The 23,496-nt window shown below is 47.9% G+C and overlaps 1 protein-coding gene across 1 annotated transcript in view; it reads right to left on the reverse strand.

The window, feature by feature from the left end:
• Nucleotides 1-23,496, reverse strand: part of LOC137898344 (receptor-type tyrosine-protein phosphatase gamma-like) — a 104,235-nt gene that overhangs the window by 2,769 nt on the left and 77,970 nt on the right. Inside the window, exons 7-22 of the mRNA XM_068742370.1 lie at nt 19,428-19,585; nt 13,861-14,056; nt 12,211-12,395; nt 11,317-11,425; nt 11,048-11,097; nt 9,626-10,319; nt 6,031-6,184; nt 3,718-3,809; nt 2,639-2,730; nt 1,974-2,070; nt 1,805-1,887; nt 1,585-1,719; nt 1,310-1,444; nt 1,053-1,228; nt 681-816; nt 438-584 (exon numbers count right to left, since the gene is read on the reverse strand). Of these exons, the coding sequence (XP_068598471.1) occupies nt 438-584; nt 681-816; nt 1,053-1,228; nt 1,310-1,444; nt 1,585-1,719; nt 1,805-1,887; nt 1,974-2,070; nt 2,639-2,730; nt 3,718-3,809; nt 6,031-6,184; nt 9,626-10,319; nt 11,048-11,097; nt 11,317-11,425; nt 12,211-12,395; nt 13,861-14,056; nt 19,428-19,585 (2,639 nt within the window). The remainder of the gene's footprint in view (nt 1-437; nt 585-680; nt 817-1,052; nt 1,229-1,309; nt 1,445-1,584; nt 1,720-1,804; nt 1,888-1,973; nt 2,071-2,638; nt 2,731-3,717; nt 3,810-6,030; nt 6,185-9,625; nt 10,320-11,047; nt 11,098-11,316; nt 11,426-12,210; nt 12,396-13,860; nt 14,057-19,427; nt 19,586-23,496) is intronic.

A 23,496-nucleotide genomic window follows, 5' to 3' on the forward strand; every position in this document is an offset into this window, starting at 1 on the left:
CGTCACCAGCTGAAACACAGGAGAAGAAGACGTTAGACTGCATCACCAGCTGAAACACAAGAGAAGAAGACGTTAGACTGCGTCACCAGCTGAAACACAAGAGAAGAAGACGTTAGACTGCGTCACCAGCTGAAACACAAGAGAAGAAGACGTTAGACTGCGTCACCAGCTGAAACACAGGAGAAGAAGAGAGGTGTTTAACTTCCTGTTGATCAATTCACAAACACAATAGTTGACCCACACAGTCTACGATTGTTTGGCGGCCATAACCCTCCACAGCAGCAGGGGGCAGTAGTCAGAAAACCTACAACCCATCCTTGCCAGTCTGTCTTCATCTGAATACAACGGAGTGTGACTGAGGAGAAAAGTCCATTTGGATCTCTAAATGTTCACCCCTACCTTCTCGATAAATGGACCAGCTAATGGATCCCCCTCACCTTGAACTGCTGGTCCAAGCGCGTCCGTCCGCTGTGTCCTGCTGTGGTAATGCTGCTGAAGTATCGGTGCAGATGGCTCGCCGTCACCTCCGTCTCCTTCCCCTGAATGGCTTCCATCAAGGCATCGTGGATGAAGATGTACTGCTCCTGGATCAGAATTCAGAAGATACCGCTGATCATCATGCCAGCGGGTGGTAGATCCAGGGGTTGGATCTCAGCTGAGCTCATGAAGACCACGCCCACCTCGGTCTGGACCAGGTAGTTGCGTTGGGTTCGTATGTGTTTGAGGAAGCCGAGGACGTTGACTGTGCTCCCGTCGTTGATTCGCTGCAGCATGCTGTCGACGATGATGTACGTCCCCGTCCGACCCACCCCAGCACTGCAGCACCGAGCGACGAGACAGGAAGGATTAACGCACAGATTATTATGGGATGTGTGGGATTATTCCCTCAGATGCTACGACCCCTCTGATGTGAAATAAGATCATCATCACATTGCTTTGTGAGCACTTCATTTGTGTAGAAGATGCACCACCCCTTACTACGGTTACCTGGGAACTAGTTCCTGAGATAAAAATGGCATTGGTGGAGGGATACACCTGTTCAGAGGCGGTACCTGCAGTGGACTATCACGGGCCCCATGTCAGGAGTTTGGCCAGAGGAGGACCTGCGGATGAACGTGAGGACAGGTAGGGTGTATTCCGGGACCCCCATGTCCGGCCACTGAGTGTAGTGATACTGGAGGACGGTCCGCTCGCCGTGAGCCCGCCCCTTAGGGGTCGCCTTTCCTGCCTGGCGGGAGGAAACGTTTCATAACTGGATGTCCTGAACAGACAACATACCTGGTTGGAATGACTCCACCCTCCGTCTCACCTTCTTAACTTGAGCATCGCGCAGTGTGAAGTGGCGGACGGTGAAGCAGGCGCGCACCTTCGTCCTTTTGAGCGTCACCGTGAGGTTACCGTAGTCTTCGCTGTGCTCCGCTGGCCAGTACTGGTCACACTTAGTCTGATGAAAAAACACGTCAGGAAACAGGTCAGCTTCCAGCTGCTCGGCTGCTCTGGACAGACGTTAAAGAAATTAAACCTTCTTAGATTCTTGTCTTGACCCCACAAACATCTGGGGTGGGTGTGGCCCCCAGAACGTACTCGGCCTTTCTCCACCAGGTTGGTGATCATGACGATGACGCCGGTGTTCTGTTCCCACACCATCCTCCAGAAGTCCTCGAAGGTGGACTTGAGAGGTCCTTGGGTGGCGATGTAGGCGTGGGGCTTATCATGACCCTAAAGGCGAACGATGACGGACGTTAGATCAGAGGACGATCAATCCTGAAGATGACAGAAACGGATTGGGTGGCGGGAAACTCACATCCACGTAGTTGGCGTTGATGTAGTCGGTGTGTTTGGAGTCCTTCCCAGCCAGAGGCCTCAGCTTCACCCTGCTGTGGTCGTCTGAGAAGGACAAGGTGGAGCACTGTGACCTTTGACCCCGTGAGATCTATAAGCCATCACAGGGTGTGTCTGAGGGGTTTACTCACAGGCCATGATGTTGATGTATCTGTTCTTGTGTTTGTTGTTGGGGTGGATGGAGTGTTCTGACGTGAGCTTCGTGTCAGCAGTGCACCGCTGAACCGCCTGACACACGCACATACGCACACGCACACACACACACACACGCACACACACACACGCGCCTCTGTCAGTGTGCTGTCGGACGTCTCACCTGGCACTCGTTCTACCTGTCTGGGCTCATTCCATTTCCCTCGGGGGGGACAGGAAGCGTCTCTTAAAGAAGCTCGTGTGACACATGAATGAATTTTTCTTCCCCTCAGGGCTCGATGCCTCCAGTCATGATTACTCACCTGGTTGACAGACATCGGTTCTGGACAGCTTGTGAGCAAACATCAGAGCTCGGCGCTGAACTGCAGCTAAGCTAACAGCAGCTGGATGCTAACTCAGCAGAGCCAAGCAGGGGGTGCTGGATTTGGCTCTGATCCGGCCTGCTGCCTCCTTTCAGCATCATTAAACAGGAATTTTCTTAATTTATCATATCACATGCATTTTCAACTAATGGAAGACGTTCACGACATTCCCATTTCATATTTACATGAAGCTATTGGGAACCAAGCTTTAGTCCAGGAGTTCTTTCTGCTGCCCCCTGGTGGCTGAAACCGTCACAGGTTGAATTTCATCTGTCTCTTACCTCAAAGTGCTTGGAGAAGCCACGCTGGTTGTTTGAGTTCAGCTCAGAGACGTGTTTGAGGAACTGCCTGACTGGAACAGCGTCCATTTCATCTGCTGAGGAGGGACCAGACGAAAACCAGATTAAACCAGATCAACGGGAACTGGACCGGGGCAAAGGTCCGATCCAGTGAAGAGGTCCCGAAGACCTGGAGTCCAGCTTTGAACATGGACAGATTGCTGGGGCTGTTTTTCAGGCTATCAAACATTCCTCATCTTTCAGAGCCCAGGTGTTTCCTCAGGTGAGCTCCAATGGATGCTAATAGCGTCACAGCAGTACTGAGGTCAATGAATGCACAACAGGAGCTCAGTGCTCCTCCTGGGGCCCGGCTGAGGTGGACCTGCCCCCATGCATCTGTGTCCGGCCCGGTCATTCTGGGCATACCGGTCCTGGTGTAAATGGAGGCCTTTGGACCGAACCAAGGCTCAATGTAGTGTCCCACAAGCTTTAAACTGATTTCAGTCCAAATTCTGGACCTGGAGACGACAGTTGGAGCGGTGCATGTCTTGCTACACTGCCCCCGGTGGTTGACGGTGGCAGTGCTACGTCGCTGCGTCCCTCATCCTTTCTGCCAGAACGTAGCGTAGTGTCCACACGATAAGTGCGTTGTTCAACACAATCATCAGCATGCCAAAACCGTTGGGCGGCGTAGTTGCCCAAACCCTACCCAATCAGAACGCTCCGTTATGTTTGTTCTCCGTGGACCTCCCTCCCCCCGGTGGCGATGGCGGTTGTCCATCAAGGAGGGCAGAACCAGAATCTCTGATTCAGCACAGAAATATGTACATACATGAATCTGTCTTTACTTGCACAAGCACACATGATTTAGTTCACAGCTGCTCATCCAGAATGTTCAGTCACTGGAAGATGACCTTTGACCTCTGCAGTAAGAATAGCCCTGACCTCCAGCCCCACTGGAAGGATGGCACCTAACTCCCACTGTGAGCCGAGAGGGACGGCTGGAAACGTCTGAAACGTGAGGCACCCCAGACCCCGGGGGGGGGGGGGGGCATGTAAGAAGGGCTGTGATTGGCCGTTACCTGGGATGGGGTTGACGGGGATCGTCTCATTGGCTACCACTCTGGGTGAAGTGCTGTCCTCTACATAGAAGTGAGCCGTCTGGAAGCAGCGCCTGAAACAGAGAGGGGCACCACTGGGTTTACAGTCCTGTAAATCATTCACGGCCCGCCCGGGTCAACACCCAACAGACACACAACCAGGTCCAAAGTCTACAGCGCACATTCTGACTTAAAAGCATCCCTTTAAATGTCTCTGAATGTTACAGGAATGATAGGAAGCGCTAGCTAATACCACGCAGCTAGCATTAGCTTGGTGACCAGCTGAGACTGCCATTTTTAAAAATACCCCCCGTAAAGTGTAAAAGATTAAGTATCCTCTCAGTAAAGAACGGCGTGTACGGTTCGATGGCAGGAAAACTCCGGCACCAATACGGATCTGATCCCGCAACAACCTCCTCACAAACGTGGAGGAACAGGAAGCTGAACGTTCTCGTTGGAACTTTATCGAAGCGTCGGTCTTGATCATCCTATTATAGGGAGAGGCGGCCGCAGCCTTCTGAGCATGCTCAGACGGTCGGTCCCCTCCCCTCAGAGCACACACACACACACACACACAGTTAAAAAGCTGTTTAGGAGAAAGCATATGTTAAAATAAAGTGTCTGTCTGTCTGTCTGTCTAGGTGGGGGGGACTTAACCCTTCACTCTCCAACAGCCTCAGCGTTTTCATCTTTGAATAAACTCCCTTAAATACATTCAATCGGACTCCTGAAGACCTGTACTCGATTACTTCTTTACTTTTTTATAATATCTAAAAGTTTTGTGACTTTTTAGAAGCTGTGTGTTTATGGAAACAAACAAATGGTAAACAATAAACACCCTCTACGTTTGTTGGTAACAGCAGATTAGGAGCCTCAGCTGTTTCTGATCTACTCACACATCTACCTGAGGTCGCTGCAGCGCCAGCCCTCCATCGCCCCCCCCCCCCCCCCCCCCAGTGACCCCCCCCGGTGACCCCCTACTTGTATCTGATAAAGAGCAGAGAACTGACGGCGTCCCTTCTGGAGACAGCGGAAGGACAAGCAGATGGAGGGACGGAGGAGGGAAGACAGCCCTCCGAGCAAGGCATGACATGCACACGCATGTACGTACGCACGCACGCACACACACAGGTCATTCCCAGGCCACTTCCTGGTGTCAGGCCGATGGTGTCGTGATGCGTTCGAGTCCCAGCGGACAGGATTGGTTCTGCTCCTGCCTCTGAATCCTCTGGGATGTTTGGAACCAAAACTTTAAATTTCATCTTCTAGAATCTAGATCAATCCAAGACGACTGGAGTTTCGACACTAGTGTCACATGTTCTACACTCCGAAACGATATTTTGCTAAATTAGCTGCACTTTTGAGTGTTTTTTTTAACACAAAGCAAATCATGTAAAGAGAACTCCACGTCACAACAAACTTCTGCTGCTCCCAAAGAATGAATGTTCCCTTTCCAGGACCGGATTAAGCCCGAAGTGATTTCATTTCTGGAGTTCAGACGTTTAAAAATTATGTTTATAAAGCATGGCAACTAAGAAAAGTTTTTCCATTCTAAAAATAGATCTTTTAATGTAATGAAAGGACCGAGGTCAGTTTGCAGATGAGGAGAAGAGTCGCCTTCGCCAACTTCACAACCTCAGCAGGAAGTGACTGAACCACAGACCAACAAAAACCTGCTTTAAGGGCATCTTCCTACAAAACCTGAATGCAGCACAGCGCCAAACTGGTTAATGAGGGCGGGGCCAGTGGCTGCTGGAGGGCCAATAGGAGTGCAGTAGGGGGCGGAGTCTGTGTGTGTGGGTGGTTGTGACCGGAGCTTTGTTCCACAATAGGATTAAATTCCCAACACGCCTGCAGCACCTGCTGCTGGGATTTATCCCGTCTGACCGGAAAACTGAAACAAACTCGAGTTTGTAAAAGAAAAAAGAAAAAAAGATAAAGGGAGTTCCGCTTTATTCTTATTATATCAAAGAAAAATTATATTCTTTTAATGTTTCAGTCGATCAGTGGAACCAAACCAATACTTAATGATTGATCTGATCTCACCTGATGATGTCAGTTTAAGGAATAGATCCAGACATTGAAAACTTTCTGATTGGTTGATTTATTGATCATTTATCCTCATTCAGAGCCACGCCCACCATCCCATTACTCCATGTCGTTAGTCCAACTTTTCATTTACACCCACATCACCAGGCTTCTTATTACATCCAAATCTATTTCTAATATTTGGTGAAAGCAGGATTCTGTTGTATAAATGTCTTCATCAATCTCAGGCGAGGATGCTGGACCTACCTCCAGTAAACGAGGACCGCCAGCAGGAGGACGAGGCAGAGGAAGGTCAGACTGGAAACCACCACTAGGGGGACCAGCCACTCCACACGGCCCAGTCCCGCCTCGGACATGGGCCTCACCTGGCGGGTCAGGTTGGTCATACCTGTCGGATGGTCTTAAAGGAGAAGAGAGTGAATTTAGAGAAGGATGAAATCCACAAGGAGAAAGAATGGGAAGAAGAGATGAAGCTTTTATTTAGGAATCAACAGGAAATGGAATTTAAAGAAGAAAACAAAACTTGAGGAAGATACCGACCAACCCATTTGCTCCCGCCCACTGCTCCTCAGGGATTGGTCAAATGCAGAGAAACAATTTCCCAATGAGTACCAATAAAATAAAATAAACTTAAAGGTTACGTTATTGATAAAAACATTTTTCTTGACATCCCCTAAATACTCTTCTTTTTTTCAAAAATTGTCTCAGTCACCGAAGACAAAAGACATTTGTAGAACGAGTCTAAATTCTGCTCGTAACCATAGAAACGACATCATAAAAGCACACTTCATTCTCCCTGTGGCATACCTTTTCTAAGCTAGCCTGTAATGGAGCTCTCCTTTAGTGCCCTCTGCTGGTAGGAGAACTGCAGGTGCAACTCTTGGACACTGATCTCCCTGATAAACAACAAAGGTGCTTCGTTGGTCTTGAATGATCTGCATCACCACCAAACTCTATCAGACCAGGATGTCCATATATGGGCGTTAAATAGAGCAAATACAGGCTGTTGTTGGTAAAACACACGACTCTGGATAACGGGAGTTCCCTGGACACCGCCGTCTCTACCGCCACCTACCCGGTTCCGCTGCCTCAGCCGTGACGTCACAGTCGCTGACGCCGGCCCCCATGCCCGTCAATCTGCAGACCCGCCTGGAGCCAAACGCGACATCAGGCCGGACCTCTGCACTGCACCACAGCTGCTAGCGCTGGCGCTAACTCTGTCCCACATCAGAGACAGAAAGATAGAGCGGCCGCTGCCTCCATTTGTCTCCGTTACCCTGACGATTATGTCTGCCGAACATAAATAAACCCTCACCAACACACGCACAGACACACACACACACACACACACACACACACACTATAAGTGGAGCCGAGGCTTTCTGTCCCTGCAGCTGAGTCTGGCCTCGTCTCTCAGTCTGAAAGTAGGACAGCACTCACATCAGAGCCAGGAGATGGGGGAGACGGGCAGGGGGAGGTTGGCCCGTCCAATCAGAGGCCTCGCTGTGTGACGATCTGCGATCATCATAGTCGTCATCATCACTAACAGATGTCTTCACTGAGGAACACGAGCAAATTACTGAAATATTATTCTAGAGGCACTCTGGAGTCAGTGTGAAGCTGTTTGTGTCGGTTCTCTGTGGGGAGATTGTTCTGAGCTGATGCTCAGCCCGGCCACGAGTCCAAGGTAATGGGTGCTGCACTCTGACCCTGCACCCTGACTCCTCTTCCTCACTCACCACAGCTTCCTCTGGGGGCGGGGCTTGGAGGTCGCTGGACTGCATCAGGTGATGAAACGAGACAGGACTCATGACATATGATTGCTCAAAAGAACAAAGAGTGTTGTGTGGCTTTCAGGGAAGAGGCGAGACAGGCTCTGGGAGGACAAGCGAGGCTTCCAGCAGGACTGTTTGGACAGATCGCCGGACGTGGCAAAGACAGAGGGACGGAGGTCTCCCCTCGGCTCCCAAGATGTGGATTTACTGAGGACCAACAGCCTAATTGAATCAAGACAAATTTTGTTTTCGGCTAAAATGTGAATTATTCCTTCCCCCATCAAAGAGGGCACCAGGCAGCTGTGCTTATTTGTCTCTTTAACCATAACATCGGTCCTAAGGCCAGGTCGTTGTGTATTATCGACGTCTACACACAAGAACTGACAAGCCCCCCCCCCCCCCAATGGCTCCTCTATCCTCTCCGGCTCTGTTCTGTCATTCTGTCCTGAGACTGCTGCCCTTCCCCCACCCCTCATGCAGCTTCGTCGTTCCTCCTATGACGAAATAATTAAATTGGGCAGAGTCTTGTATAAAAAGCTACAAACTTAAACCCATATAATTAAATATATTTGTCTCAAATTGTAAAGCACATTTATTGATTCATTGGTAACAAACTGTGCAATACAGCAAGCGCATTGTGTTTACCAAACTAGATCAGTACAAAGTATTCAGAATTCAAGTACACAGTTTAGTAGTAGCAACTGCAAGTTGCAATACAGTAGTACAGCTAAATATTGTCTGAACTCACAGCGGAACCTTCAACTCAACACGAGTTTTAGACTTTATTGTTGTGTATTTTCTTTTGCACAATGCTGTAGAATTGCGACGAACATATTCAGTAGAAAAGTGAAACGTACGTAGTCAGAGTCTTGTACTCACTTACTCCCCTAACTACAGCAATGTGTAACTTTACTGTAGTATTCAAATGGCTGTACAACTAGTGTCTAGTGCTGTCTGGAGCATTTTCAGATCATGTCCCCGTGTTCTGACCTTTTCTTTTTACATTGGAGAACACTGAGAGAATAAAGTTCGACTCTCTTGTTCATAAACGATGGTGTCAAGACTAGTGATCTGATGACGGTGGCAGCGTGAAGACTTGCTTTTGAGGAATGGACTCTCCATTTTGAGCAGGTCACGTGCTTTTGCAGGTTATCCACTAGGTTTTGCAGTTTGCACTAACTGCTGCGCAAATGTAAATAGTGATGCGAGAAAGACTGTAAGAGCTCCTTCAGGTATCAATATGAAATCTTTGGCTGAATTACTTTAATGTTCAGATTCCCCGGTCGAATCCTCAGAGGAGACTGCGAGAACCTCAACATAATCGTAATCTGATATTTAATTGGCTAACCCCCCCCACTATAAATATTGGAACCATCTATGAAAGAGTTAATAACTTTATATCCTCATTAACATGAAAGAAAACTAAAAAATAAAGATATAGATCCACTTACAACAAAGAACAACTTTATTAACCTTCTTTTAGTCTGAACCAGAAAAGATTTCAATTCAAGAAAATGAAATCCTTATGTAAACATAATTTCTTTTTTCTAATAACTAATTGAGCAATTTGATCCTGAAAAATAAACCTCAATCAAATCAAACATGAGAAATTGATCAGCACCATCATCTTATGAACACAACAGAGAAAACAAACATGAATAAACACATTGGCCTGATTTGATTGGTCGGTGTAAAAAACCCCCTCATAGCAGAGAAGCTAACGCTGCTAGCGCTGGCTCTCATGATTAGAGCTAATGGAACACTACATGTAGACATGAAAGCAGCACTGCCACCTACTGCAGAGGATGTGTCATTACACTTTATAAACGTTTCAACACCCCCCCGCCCCTTATTTCAGATAAAGAAATGAATAACAAAGCAGGAACATAATCTAGATTTCTGGTTTGGATCACAGGTCCAGAGGAACCAGGACTGAGCGCAGCCATTAATGGGCCATGGGTCAACCTTAGGCCGGGGGGGCCCTAACCCGAACCAGAACCCTGCACATCATGTTTCTGTTGTACAAGAAATCTGTGGTTTTGAAAATTCGTCTTCAGCTGACTCACCGGTGTGGACGGAGAAAGGCCAGTGCTTCCTGTTCCCTCCAGTTCTGGGTTTGGGGGTCCCTTCTGGGCCCCTGGTGGGGGGTAATGCTGCTGTCGCCAGCTGGCCCCTCCTACCAGATGGAGAATCGGTTGGATCTGGTCCAGTCCGGTTCTTTTCCGTTGCAGTGGCGTCCGGTGTCCCGGTGGGCGGATCGCTCACTGCCATCCTCTTCTTCTCTTGCCCTCTAACACCTCCTGATCCCTTCCTCTTCTTCTTCTTTTCCTCTTTGTCCTCCCCCTCTTCCTCTTCATCCTTATCCTCCTCTTCCTTCTCTCCGCCCTCTCCTCGGCCCTTCTCTGCATCCTTGTCCCCAGACTCCACATGACTGCCATCCGTCCTAGCCGCGGGGGCGGGGCCATCGTTCACTGACACGGCGGGCTCGGTTGTTTGCCGTGAGGTGGGCGGGTTGCGGGTCGGCGTTGTGCCCGGCCAAACGGAGCTGGGGAAGGAGGAGATGACGCCGCCGCTGAAACCCAGGCCGGCCAGCAAAGTGCTGGTCAACACAGACGCCACCGTCGCCTGACTGCCGCTGGAAGATGGGCCGATGCCTGTCGCCATGGAGACGAAGGAGAAAGGGATGCCAGAAGAGGTCCAGGTGGATGACCCGGAGGAGATGGGAGCCATGTCAGCGGAGGAGGCTGGAGACACTGTTGGCTGGAGGAGACAGCGTAAGCTTAGGACGTCATGACCACTAAAACCAGCGAGCCAGTAAACAAACAAAAACTACAAAAATAATAAGCAGCGAGTCAACAAACTATCATTGCATTTCATCACTCTGATGCTGAACATCCTTCCCGTCTGTCTCTGTCTGTCCAGCCTGGACAGACCCTTCTCTCCCTCTTTACCATCTAACCAGCATACAGGTCATCATATGCCCTCTGTTTGACCTTTGCCTTGCGTCTCCCTGAACTCCTGTTTACTCTCTTCTGTCCTCTGAATGTCCCACGTTTTTTTAGCTAACCTCTTTTCCTGTAGACACTTTTGCACTTCCTGGTTCCACCACCAGGTCTCCTTATCTTCTTTCCTTCCAGAAGACACGCCCAGCACTCTCCTACCCGTCTCCCTGACCACCTTAGCTGTTGTTATACAGTCTTCTGGTAGCCTCTCTTGCCCACCCAGAGCCTGTCTCACCTCTTCCCTGAAAGCCACACAACACTCTTCATTCTTCAGCCTCCACCACGGTGTCCTCTTCCTCTTCGTCACTCATCTTACACACCACCAGCCCATGTTGGCTGGCTACACTCTCTCTATATTTCTATTTCAGTGTATATTTCCTCTGAAATGAAGCCCATTATTTGAAATTGGAACTACTTCCTGCTCTGAGCTGTTCTGTATAGAGACAGCGCCCTCTGCTGGACAAACACTGAACAGACGTTCCTCACCATTCCGGTTTTCACGATCCTGGTCCCCTCAAAGATCCGGGTGGTGTTTGCTGAAACAGAAACAGGTGACAGTTTCATCCCCGAGTTCAGCCAATCGGTGATGGGATGCAGCCGCTAAAGAATGAAAGCACCTCTGTGTTCCTGCTTTAGTCTGCAGCTTGTCGTCAATAAATCATCTGAAACCGTTCGTGTTGTGTTGAATTCCAATTCCAGACAACATGACAAGAGATTACGACCACGTTAGCCACATTCCGTTGTCGGTGCGTTACCTCTGAAGAGCATGCTCTGGCTGAAGTCGCTGCGCATGTCGTTCATGCAGACCGCCTGGACCCGGAACAGATACAGAACGTCCACAGAGACGGGCGAGATGATGGCCTCCTGGACGACACAGAAGAAGTCAGTGAGATCCTCCGGAGCCAGGGGACAGCAGAGGACAGAAGCGTTTCAGAGCATTGATTACCAACACAAACATGTCGCTGGAAACGTTTCTGTTTAGGGTGCAGTCGCTTCAGTCGTGTGGAGCCAATCAACTGTCAACAAGGTGGATGTTTCAATTTCACCTTCTGTTGAATCTGGTTCGGCCCATAAAATAATCCCGTCCAGAGGATTTTATCGTCAGAGGATTTTCTATTGATTGTGAAGGCGCGCGTGTGTGTGTGTGTGTGTGTGCGGTTCAGACATCTAAGTCCCTATTGTTAGGCATATGAGCATATGAGACACCCCTCGCCACCAGGGGGCAGTCTGATCCCGTTCCTCCGGTTCCTGTTTTCCCACAGAGCAACTGGCCCAAGGTCATGCTTTCTGCTCGGGCTGGCAGTCCTGCATCGCCTCCAGCTTAGCATTAGTATTCTGCTAGCCGAGCGGCACAACATGATGGAGGGAGTGTAAGCGCCGTGGCTCCTCGCAGCTCAATCTGGCTCCTGATGAGACCATTTGTGATGGAGATGATGGAGGATGTTGCTCGGTTGGTGTTTGATCAAACGCTTTAGTCCCCAGATTAATTAAAAGCTACTGAATTAAACCTCCGCTTACCTGTTTGATTTTTTTTTTTTAAGTCATTTTTGTTTTGTTAAACAGGAAACTCGAGTCCCAGCAGACGTATTTTAGATGGACGCAGGCCGGAGCGTACACACACACACACACACACACACACACACACACACCAGTTTGTGTTTGGCATCGGTGAGGTGCGTTTCCTCGTAGCTGTCGTCGTGGGCGGTCCAGCTGTAGGACACCAGGAAGTGAAGGATGGGCGGATGGTAGGTGACCTCGGGGCGGGCCCAGCGCAGCACCAGAGCGCTGCCGTTAACGTGCTGCACCTTCATGCTGATGGGAGCGCTGCTGCACACTGGAACGATGGAACGGAGGAGGAAGACATTAGGAAGAACAGAAGGAACATAGGAAGGGAGGAGGAAAGTAGAAGAAAAGACATCAAAGGATTGATGTGAAAGCGAGGAAGAAGAAAAGTGGGGGTGAGGAAGGAGCAGAGACGAACAGAAACGTGAACAAAGAGGAAAAAGAAATAAATATGTTCGCAGGAAGAAGAATAAAAAATAACAGTAAATGTCAAATCAAAATGTTTTGATATTGGCGTCATCATTAGTGTGTGACATCATTGTTACAGTTTGTGACATCATCGTTGGTTGGGAGGAGCTAAAAACTGAACAGAATAAAGTTAAGATTTTGACAGTTTTGTATAGTATTTGTATTTTAGAATATTTGGTGACAGTCTAATCATGATTAGACTCTAAGTTGTGAGGAGCAAGAATCTTCCTGACACAGATTCATCCAATCAGGCGAGCGCTGCTGTCCTCAGCAGGTTTCTACGGTAACTGCATGGATGAAGCGGCGCCGCAGCCACACACACACGTATGGAGACGACTCCACGCAGAGCATCCTGTGGCGTCAGCCTTTCAGGTAATCCAACGGTGAACACGGGCCGATTGAGAACCGAGCTCACGTGCCTGCTGGAACCAAAATGATTAGCTCGCTCATAAAGAGCAGCGCCAGAGTTTTTCTGCTCATAATCTGCAGTCGCGCCCCCGCGAGGCCCGGCAGCACCAGAACCATTAGTCACACACACATTAAGTAGAACACACACCGACACCGCTGGGAAGTCGAGCAGCATCAACGACTAGGGGGTTACGGTCTAGCTTAGGGTCTGTTTAGGGTTCCTCCTCATCAACCGGGTCGTACCGGCTCACAGAAGCATCATTGGTCGGAGGTCTGTTTGGTTGTCGCAATGTGGTTGGTGTTTTCTCATCCTCCTCTTCGTCACCTCCTGGGCGGGTTCTCCTGCAGCGTTCAAGGACGCTACGCCAGGACCACACACACACACACACACACACACACACCTACACACACACACACCTACGGCACAGTGTGTACATTCAGGGGATGCACCTCTCTCCTGGCCGACCATATGGAGGTGTGTTTGAAGGGAGGGGAATGAATCCTGCTAGGACAGTTGACACAGCACAGATGCTAGGCCGTGTTCACACACACACACACGCACACGCACACGCGCACACACAGACACACATGTTGTACAGTGTGTGGCGTTTGAGCGGTAATGAGGTAGGAGTGGGAGGACGGCCGGCGGACCTCCCACCGCCTTATGCTAGGGGAGTTAGCGAGCCGCTGATGACGGGACGGAGAGCATCGCTGAATTTCTCTCAATTATTAGCATTAGAAAGTGTCATCCAGAAATGATGTGAGCATATTGGACCAGTTTTTGAAGAGCTGTGAAGACTTTAATGAAGAAGGTAGCGCTGGTTGTGATGAAGAACAGCGATGAACTCTGGGCTTCTGACCTTTGGATGCCTCCGTGCCGTCGGGACCGCCACCGCCGCCGTCGGTCAGGTCAGGCAGCCACGCGTCTCTCACGGCGGACTTGAACACGTGACGGTTGTCCAGCCTCTGGATGGGCCTGAAGTTGCTCCGCAGGTACTCGACGGACTTCACGTGGTCCTGCTGCTCCGTGGTGAAGATGGAGTAGAAAGCCTCCAGCTGGTGAGGAAGAGGAAGAGAGCAGCTTTCTTTTATTATGATGCAAAAACAGCAATATTAGCTCAAACCAAAAACACACAGTGTGCGAATTTACTGCAGACGTCTAATTGAAATGAGGTTTAATGGTCCTCGTGAGGAAAGTGGGTCACTGCTGCAGCAAAATAAAGACGTTTCATAGAAAATAGAATGTTCTGAATTCAAAGGAGGGTGTCGGTCACAATAATGAGTCCAAGCGCAGCAAGAAGAACAAATCATTACTAAAGCTGTGAGTAAAACACCCTGAGATTCTTTTTAAATAATATTGACACAATAAGATAAAAAGAAAATAATTGTACTGATCGGAATCACTGAGTTAAACAACTAAACGGATCATTACCAACAACCAGCAGAGGGCAGTCATATGGCCTAACCCAGAGAAGAATAAGAAACAGCGCCACCACCTGTCTGTTGTGTTGTTGTTGTTGTTGTCATCGAACGCCACAGCAGAGATATTTAAATACAGTAAATAGAAACCCTGGGTTCATGTTAAATGGAAATTCAAAAAGGAAAATTAAGTGGTTGTTTGGTCCCGGTATTGTTTTAGCTAAGCTAAGGTCAAAGACTACAGAGGAGCTGGTTAGCATAGCTTAGCTTAGCTAAGTTTCATATGAAGACGCGTGTGTTGTGTTTATCTTCATCGTCTGTGAACATGGATGACAAGGATGTGGTTGTTCACACGACATTAAATGTGATATAAAATGTGAAATTCATTCATAAAAGACGTTTTAATTCTGTGTGGGAAAAAAAACACGGATATTTTCTTTAAAATCCCACAAGATCATACTTTGAATTATGGTAATTTAAAGATGCTCATCATTGTCTGCTCCTGTGTTTCCTGTAAAACATTATAAATATAATAAATTCTTCATTATTTTGGGCTTAAACTCCACGTTTGCTGTGATCGGTTAAATTCATTCAGATTGATTCTCTTTGTCAAGCTTTAGTCTGAGCTGAATTTCGCCGACGTGCTCGGAGCCAGCGAGCATCCTGCTCGTTACCGAGTCGATGTTGGAGTTGGCCTCTTCCCGCATGTCGCCGTTTGTCTCGGCGGCAGGACGACAGAGCAGACACGGGTTTGCTCTGTGCGATTGAAGTGTCATCTCTCTGTCTGCGCCGACAGATGGATAAATGTACAATGTGTTTGGAAGCAGGCAAACAGCTTGTGTGCATGGAAGTGTTGGAAAGGAAGATGGGGGCGGTGAGCGGCAACTTTAGTTTAATGAAGGTAAATGTCTCAGCGAGCGGAGGCCTGAGAGCAGCAAATTGTTCCTGCGACTCTCTTTGTGCAGCAATTACTTGCTCTGGAATAAAAGAATATGTAAGAACTAAAGAAACCAAAGGCAAATACGGCGTCTCTGGAGTCTCAGTATGAATTTCTTTGACATATTTGAGTAAATTGGACTCAAGAATCGACTCTATGTCCTCTCTGCCAAAGTCCTGGAACCGTCCTTGTGGAAAAACAACACAAAATCCCCAAATTATAATGAACCTCAGACAAAACCAGAGATTTAGTCTATTAAACATCGTCAATTAGACTGCTAATAATCCTTACAGAAACAGATCAACGAAGCTCACAATCAAAAAGAAGGAGGAGTATAAGTTTCAGGGGGTTCAAGGTCGAGCGGAGCCAGTTGGACAGAGGAACCCGTCCAGAACCTTCCTGAATGTATGAAGTTAAATGTTACCTGGAAGCAGGAAGCAGCAGCCAAACTGGTTTAAACCATAAATAAAAGATCAGTTCACAACAAAGCGACTCCCAAAAACCAAACACGACTTTGAGAGCTCTACACGGCTCTGTTAGTTCCTTCGTCAGTGTTTCCCGGGTTCTGTCTTTGTCCAGCCCGAACCCCGAGGGTTTACCGTAGCTCGGTAAACCCCGGAGTGCCTCCAGAGCCGTTTCTTATTCATCCTCAGATTTGACTTTCATCCTGTTGAGAAATGAAGCCGGACGCCCATGTTTATAACGCTCCTGTCTGTGTGCAGAAGAAATAACAGGACTCTAGTGAACAGATTCTCTCCTCCTCCGGTACCAACCCTCTATACCCCACATTTATTTGCTCACATGCTAGTTTTTGCCAGGTGTGTTGGCAAAAGTTCACTCGGGGTGTGTTCAGCTCATTTTTGTCAATTGAAGGGAAAGGACCATTAAGTGTGATTGGTTTACTTAAGCCTGTTGCGCTGAAGGCAGATGGACACGCCCCAAATGGACGGGACCTCGGACAGGTAGCGGCAGATTGCTAATGCCGGACCCATCTTACCTTCAGCGAAGTATAAAACAGTTAAATGTGTCCCATCTAAATGTATAATAAACATGCAAATCAGCAGATCAGTGTTTACTGAGGTATTTTACATTCTAACAACAGTAAATCTCCTGAAAGACCTCAAGGAGGAAAAACAAACCCATATGGCTGCATCTTTTCTGCTTTCTGGAAATGTTGGCTCAGTCTCACGCCATGCCAGATGGGAAACTATGGAAAATTCCCACATGTCCCACTTGGACTTGCTAGTCGGGGGCTGATCTCACCAGAGCTTCCCGGTTAGCAGCTCGTATTCGGGCCGGATGTGATGTGAGAGCAGCGTGGCATGAGCCGTCTTCGGCTTGTAAACATCTGAGACGCTTCACTTTCATCCTCGTGTCTGAAACGGAGGCGTTTGAGGTGAGTTTTTTTTTGTGCGAGAGACTGAGCATTGATCGGCTCGAAGCGTCACTGCCGCTGACCTACTTCAACGATCATCCGAAACAAAGGACGGCAGCAAGAAGGGCGGGAAATAAAATACAAAGCTACAGCCGTCATCCGTGTTCTTCTCTTTCTAACCTCCTGCTTTTATCTTTTTCCATGATGTTTTCTCTGGAGAGAGAAAAAAGACGGGAACAAAAGGACTTCAAAAGAGGCTGTTAAATATGTTCAGAGAGATAATGGTCAGGAATCAACCCAACGGGAAGAACGAACAATCCCCCCCTTTGTCGCTTCCTTCTCCTTGGTTGATTAAGGTTCCTGTCTCTGTTCTGCTGCTCTTTGCATCATTCCCCACCATTTTATCTTTGAATTCTGCCTTTCATGACAAATAAAGGAAACACAGTGAATAAATTATCCAAATTCCATCTGTTAAACTGGATTATTCATCCGTCAGACCTGTTTTGGAGACAAGATCAGAGAGGACAGACTTTGATGGTTTGGACATATCCAGAGGAGAGACGGGGACTATATCGGTAGAAGGATGCTGAGGATGGAACTGCCAGGGAACAGGGCTAGAGGTCGACCCAGGAGGAGATACATGGACGTAGTGAGGGAGGACATGAGAGGGGCTGGTGTTGGGGAGGACGATGCAAAGGACAGGGTGAAGTGGAGAAGGTTGATTTGCTGTGGCGACCCCTCAGGGGACAAGAAGAAAGTCCAGTAGTAGTAGTAGTAGTAGTTGTAGCAGTAGTAGTAGTAGTAGCAGTAGTAGTAGTAGCAGTAGTAGTAGTAGTAGGGAACCAGAACTCCGTTTCCATGTGAACCCAGTCCTTCTGCTATTAAAGTCCAACAAATAGATTTTATCCATAAATCTGATTATTCTTTACAGGATGAATCATGTCATTGGTGTTTCTGTTGATCTTGTATTGATCCGTGTGATTTTATTTTTATTATTGTGTCCAGGGCCGTCAACGACGAGCTCCTCCCACCATATGGGCCCCTCCCATCGAATAATCCTCCACTACCCATTCCTTTAAACCAAACATCCACACAACCGAAATGCAAAAATTACTCTTCATGACAAAAAACTGAAGTATATAAGAACATTCACAAACAGAGGGCTCGGGGAAATGCCGTCCTTGAACAATGTCATCATGATGGACCGAATCACTATCGCATAAATACATTCATAAGTTATTTCAGAAAATGTTTTTAAAATGTATTTATGCTTTCCTTGTTGGACTGCTTTTCATTTGCATCCCATGAAACTACTTTTCAGAGCAGAGAAAATACATTCCGTTACAAACATGTTGCTTTTATTTAGTTTACAAGTTGAAATTTGATTTATAGTAAACACAGATTCTCTTTTTATTGACGACCTTAATAAAATCACTGTTGGCATTCTGAGCATCAGCTGCGACACCAATCTAATCATGAAGAAACAAGTATGGCTTTCTGCTGCCGTCTCAGCTTAATTAATTTTGGCGGCGATTTGAATATTTTACATCCTCCATATCATCTCTTTATGGTCGCTTAAGCAGTCTGAGAAAAAAAAACAGCAGCTTTGAAAATTGGATGTGAGACAAGAACCCAGCGGAGCAACGACTGAAGTGGGCTCATTAAGTTTGATCTTCGCTTTGTCTTTGCAGGACGACCTATCGAACCAATTTTGGTTCAAGTCAGCTGCAATAATCATTTCCTGACGCCAGTCAGAGGAGTTAATGTAGAAACCAAGCAGCCAGCGGAGGAGCAGGAGGAGCAGGAGGAGCAGCCTGGCACTGACTGATGCAGCGTTCCGACGGGAGGCGAGCCTTTAATAGGCTCTTCGTCTCCAGACGGTCCGTTCAGAACACAACCTGGTTTCAGTCTGGGACTGTGGAACAGAAACAATCGCAGGCTCGAGATGCTGGAATGAGTCCTCCATCACCGACGTCTGGACGGATGCAGGATATCACAACAGGTCCTTGTAGCCGGACAAACCAAGCCTCTTGGCTGGATTCTATTTTCCTACTGCAAACCCGAAACCCTCAGACGCACCAAAACGACTGCTTCCACATTGGAGGCCATTATTCCCTGATCATAATTTCATTATCTAATGATCGCAATGTGACCTGGTGTTCTTGTCATGATGACTCAACAGAGAAAATAAATCATGTTTCTGGGACACAGATGAATTAGCTTCATGCCGGAGAGACGTCTCTGAGACAATGAACCACGGAAGCCCTTTATCCTGAACTCAGAACACTAAGGATTAGGAATTAGCTCGTAAAAGTAAATCTAACAAACCTGGAAGATACGTAGACACGAATGTTGATTTGAGCCCATGTTGATCTGACTGGTTCATGAATCTAAAAATGTGATAATGGAATTTGACCCGAACCCCGAATGAGGTTCCAACAAAACCTCTTGGAGGGATGGAATCCAGGTCGGGTTTTACCGGTTGCGTCAGAGAGAAGCGATAACCAGCGTCATGGCGGCAGGAAGCCAGAGAGGACGTTTCTTAGGAGACACATGCTCTCTCCTCCAAACAAAAGCCCCGCCCACCTCTGATTCTCATTGGTAAACCAACAAACCATCCCGCCCACATCTTCCTGGAACCCCGAGGATCCCCACCCTCCCTTTGGATGCTCCTAAACCCCTTCAGCGTTCCTCACCTGCTTGTAGGAGACGTAGATGGGCCGGCTGAAGATGACCCACTCCACCACCTTGCTGCAGGGCGGGGTCGTCAGCGAGCCGGTGTAGCGGTAGTAACTCCCCAAGGAGGCCGGCAGCAGGTCCCGCAGCACGAACGGTTGCAGGACCGTCTCTTTTTCTGTTGGGGGAGGGCGGGACAGTGGTCAGATCAATGCGAGCTGCACGACGCTGTAACGACATCCGACCGCCCTCGGGTTCGGGTATCGATCCCGTTAGCATTGTGCTTACCTCACTCAATGCCTTCCTATTTACACACATGATTGCTCCAAAGATCTATAATCATGCCGCTCTCGGTATTGGATGGAATTCAATCACCTCTATAAAGGAATTATTCTCTCACAACGTGGATCCAAACAAAATCAGCCTCGTTATGGAACAGGTGGTGAACCATAGGAGGAGAGGGAGGAGCCTGCATGAAATGATTTTAGCATCTTAACCATCTATTTAACACCACAATGTCCCAAAGGGTCATCTTAAAACAACATCTCGTTTCTGAAGACAAGGCTCCCATTTGTCTTTGAGACACAGGGGACAAAATACGATCACACAAAACCCCAAAAACTCAATTCAGTGAAATAATTCCTCGTGTTTCATAATGCAGAGGCCTGTTGCTGCTGCGCTATGCTAAACCGAGCTGTTAGCATTAGCTGAAAACAGATCATTTACCTCTACGTAGCCAACAAACATGGACTCAACTTGCTCTTCGCACTTCAAGCGGTCTTCATTTATGTTTTTGTTCACTTGGGGGTGCTCATATGTCCCAACACACACAGGGTCAACTCTAGGTCATCTTATTAGCTTCTTCTGGCGCTTCCAGCGCATCTATTGTGGATCATGTAATTGTAACTCAGGTCACATCATAACGACTATCCCCATGGCAATGGACCTCATTGTTTTGGTGTGACACTTTGAATCTCAGCACCGCGTCGCCTTCGGGAAGGCGCTGCTCTTCTGACCGCTCTTCGGCGTTGCATTTTAATTTTTTACTTCTTCATAACGCTGCAGAGTCCGAGCCGCTGGGCTCGGTTCCATCACCCCAGAGAGCATCTTCCGGCGACACCCTCTTCCCTCCAGACGACAGCGTTTGAGAGACTAATTAGAAAAACAAAGTACTCTGAAGGCAGACGATAGCAGCCGGACCGGGCCGGGCCGGACCGCGCTTTAAACGAGTGTGTGAGGGGGAACACGACGTGTCTGTGCTGCTGATAACTTTGTGCTCTTAAAGCTGAAGGACATGGCAGTTTAAAGATTACACTGGAGCTCCTGTAATACAAGAGGAGCAAATTGAATTGGCAGAAGACTGAGGAGGAGCAGATGATTTCTGTAGACAGATACAGTCGCAGCCGGCGTGCAGCCAACCAGAGGCTCCGCCTTCCCAGCAGAAAATGAACGCCATTTAGCACGTCTGGTCGCGTGATGGCTTTTTTATCGCACTTTTATTGAATCAATTTTTAAATCGTGTGCCTATGGCGGGTTTGACAGTTTGAAACTGAGCCAAATAACCACCGAGGTCTAAAACTGAGCTACGAGCTCAGAACCGGCGATAGCCAGTCTCTGAAACTTTAAACACGTTCTCTCTCTGCTCCTACCAGCCGGCATTCCCGTGTGAGTTCAGCGGTTTACGGATGTCTTGGAGAGTAGATGCAATAAAAACACGCAGAAACAATCTCTAAATAAGATCTGAATACAACAAAAGCCTTGGTTTTACAGAAAAGAACGTTTGCAGTTTGTCTCAGTCGCTTTGCTTTTCTCAGATCAGAATGGTTCAGAGTTAGAATTAGTTCAACCTCCACAACATTTAGTCAATTGTGCACATCGTAGCAGCAATTTCTCCTTCCTCTGAGCAAACTGCAAATGCTTTTAGACATGCATCCGTTGCTTTCATACAATTCTCTGCTGTTTTATGCATTATAATTTGCTAATGTAATGTCAGTCAAAATGAACAATACTTATGGATGACTAGTCGTTCCCACTAAAACTAATAGTCTTCATTTCACTGCTTCGGCAGTATCGCGGACGCAGCTCCGATGTCTATCGCTGTCTATCTCCCGTTCAGTCTCGTTCAAAGCGTTTGCCACACACTAAGACATTACTTTATGCAAGGAAAATGCCGTAGAGCATGGGCGGGCAGACACGGGGACGCATGCACGCATGTGCACGTATGCCTCTCCCGATGTCAGAAGTGGCGCGATTTCTTCCAGACGTGTTTCAGGAGGTGATTGGAGACCTACACAAACTACAAGGATTGACTGGAGGGTTTATTTAGCTGTTTTTGGGCTGATAAGGACCCAAAATCACCATAATAGTGTAGAAACATGGGAAAAGTGAGTTTTTCCATAATGTGGGACCTTTAAGCGTATTAATGTACAAACTAGAGTCCGGTAACCCTTGACTACGGGTCAAAGTTCCTCTGTCAGGAGTTCCAGGTACCAGATTTTGATGATCAGAGTATTGATTTACTCAGTTCAGCATTCAGGTTCCACGTTATGAGTCTGAACACGATGAATGTTCCCGATCAAACGGTGCGACTTCCTCCGGAACACGACCATCCGGCATCGACGAAGGAGTGTGAAGAGCAGAGCGACAATCCCTCTTGTTCCGGGGGGGAAAGTGGCTCGTCAGGAAGTCGTTCAGGGGCGGGGCTTTAAAAAAGCTGCTGCAATGTTTGAGGGCAGTTTGGGAGAATAAGAGACGGGCGTCTCGTTTCTCTGCTCTGCGCTTTAGATTGCTTCATTTGCACATGAAATGAGATGGAATTTCCTGCTTGGATGAGAAGTCTGTGTTTTTGCAGTGGTAAGCGGATTGTGGTGACGCCCAGCCTGAACAGCAGATGGTAAATGTCGGGATTTACTGTGTGGATTTAGAAGGATTTTATTGTGTTGCTCTTTTAAAACCTGATACAATAATGTCTGAATTCATTTCAGCTGTTGGCGGCCACAGAGACGACTTGTCTCAGCATTAGCGTGTTAGCCGTGGTATTATCTTAGCACGGTGCTTCTGTCTGGGAATTTTCCACGTCGACTTCTCGCACAGTAAAACGAGAACGTCTTCATGCGGAAACACTTCTGTGTCTAATCGGTGCATCCGTCCGAGTCGGACCCGGATGGATGCTGCCCCGTGTCTGGTGGACCGCCGTGTGGACGGGTTCTGTCCACGGCGTTGGCCGTTCGCAGCCCGCGCTGGCGTGTCAAACATTTCTGTGGGGATTCTTTGCTGGCTTCCCGTCTGGACCGGTACATCTCCCGCTCCGGTGCTGATGTTGGTTTAGTTCCAAAGCTCCGTCTTCATCGTCTCCAGCTGCGCTGTCAAGTTAACGTAGGACAGGTGGACGAGAACAAGAGTCAAGCGCCTCCCAGAAGGGGGAGGAGCCTGGTCTTGATTGAACTGGAGTGGCCTTTGTGTTCCAGGGAACATGGGGGCAGAGTAGTCTTTACAAAGAGCAGTCCTCGAAGGTGCCGAATTGGCTGAAATGATTGTTGTCATTTTTTAAATGCCTTTTAGATGTTTTTTCTGATTTGAACATGGCTATTGGGATGTCACTTCTGCCTTATTAATACAGTAATAACCTTTATTTATAAAGCATTCAAAGTAAACCGGTTCATCAGGTCTGCGTCCCGACTCCTTCGACCTGACTTCAACTCTCAGGTCTCCAACGCTCTTTTTGTTTTAAAGCCACCAAATGAATTAGGCTGGCGAGAGAACATTGGAACGACGATGTCTGGAGAGACGAGAACCAATCAGGTGATCAATCCAGCAGATTAGCTGCATTATCTAAACCACTTCATTTGAATGGAGATTAAAGCACACGTTAAATGCGGCGCCAAAAATGGAGCCGTAAATGACTCTTTAAATTATATAGACAATTAGGCTTTAATGTCTTTGTTGTGCGTAATTGTGGGAAGGCGTTGTTGGGCTCAGCAGGAGCCGGGGGAGCTGCTGTTTGCTTCCCAGTCATTCGGGCCGTAAACCCGTTTCCTTGGAGTGCATTCAGGATCGTTCTGCTTTGTCTCATTTCAGGATCTATATTGG

This window comes from Brachionichthys hirsutus, chromosome 8 (assembly GCF_040956055.1).
Source record: "Brachionichthys hirsutus isolate HB-005 chromosome 8, CSIRO-AGI_Bhir_v1, whole genome shotgun sequence".
In the NCBI taxonomy this organism is placed as follows: Eukaryota; Metazoa; Chordata; class Actinopteri; order Lophiiformes; family Brachionichthyidae; genus Brachionichthys; species Brachionichthys hirsutus.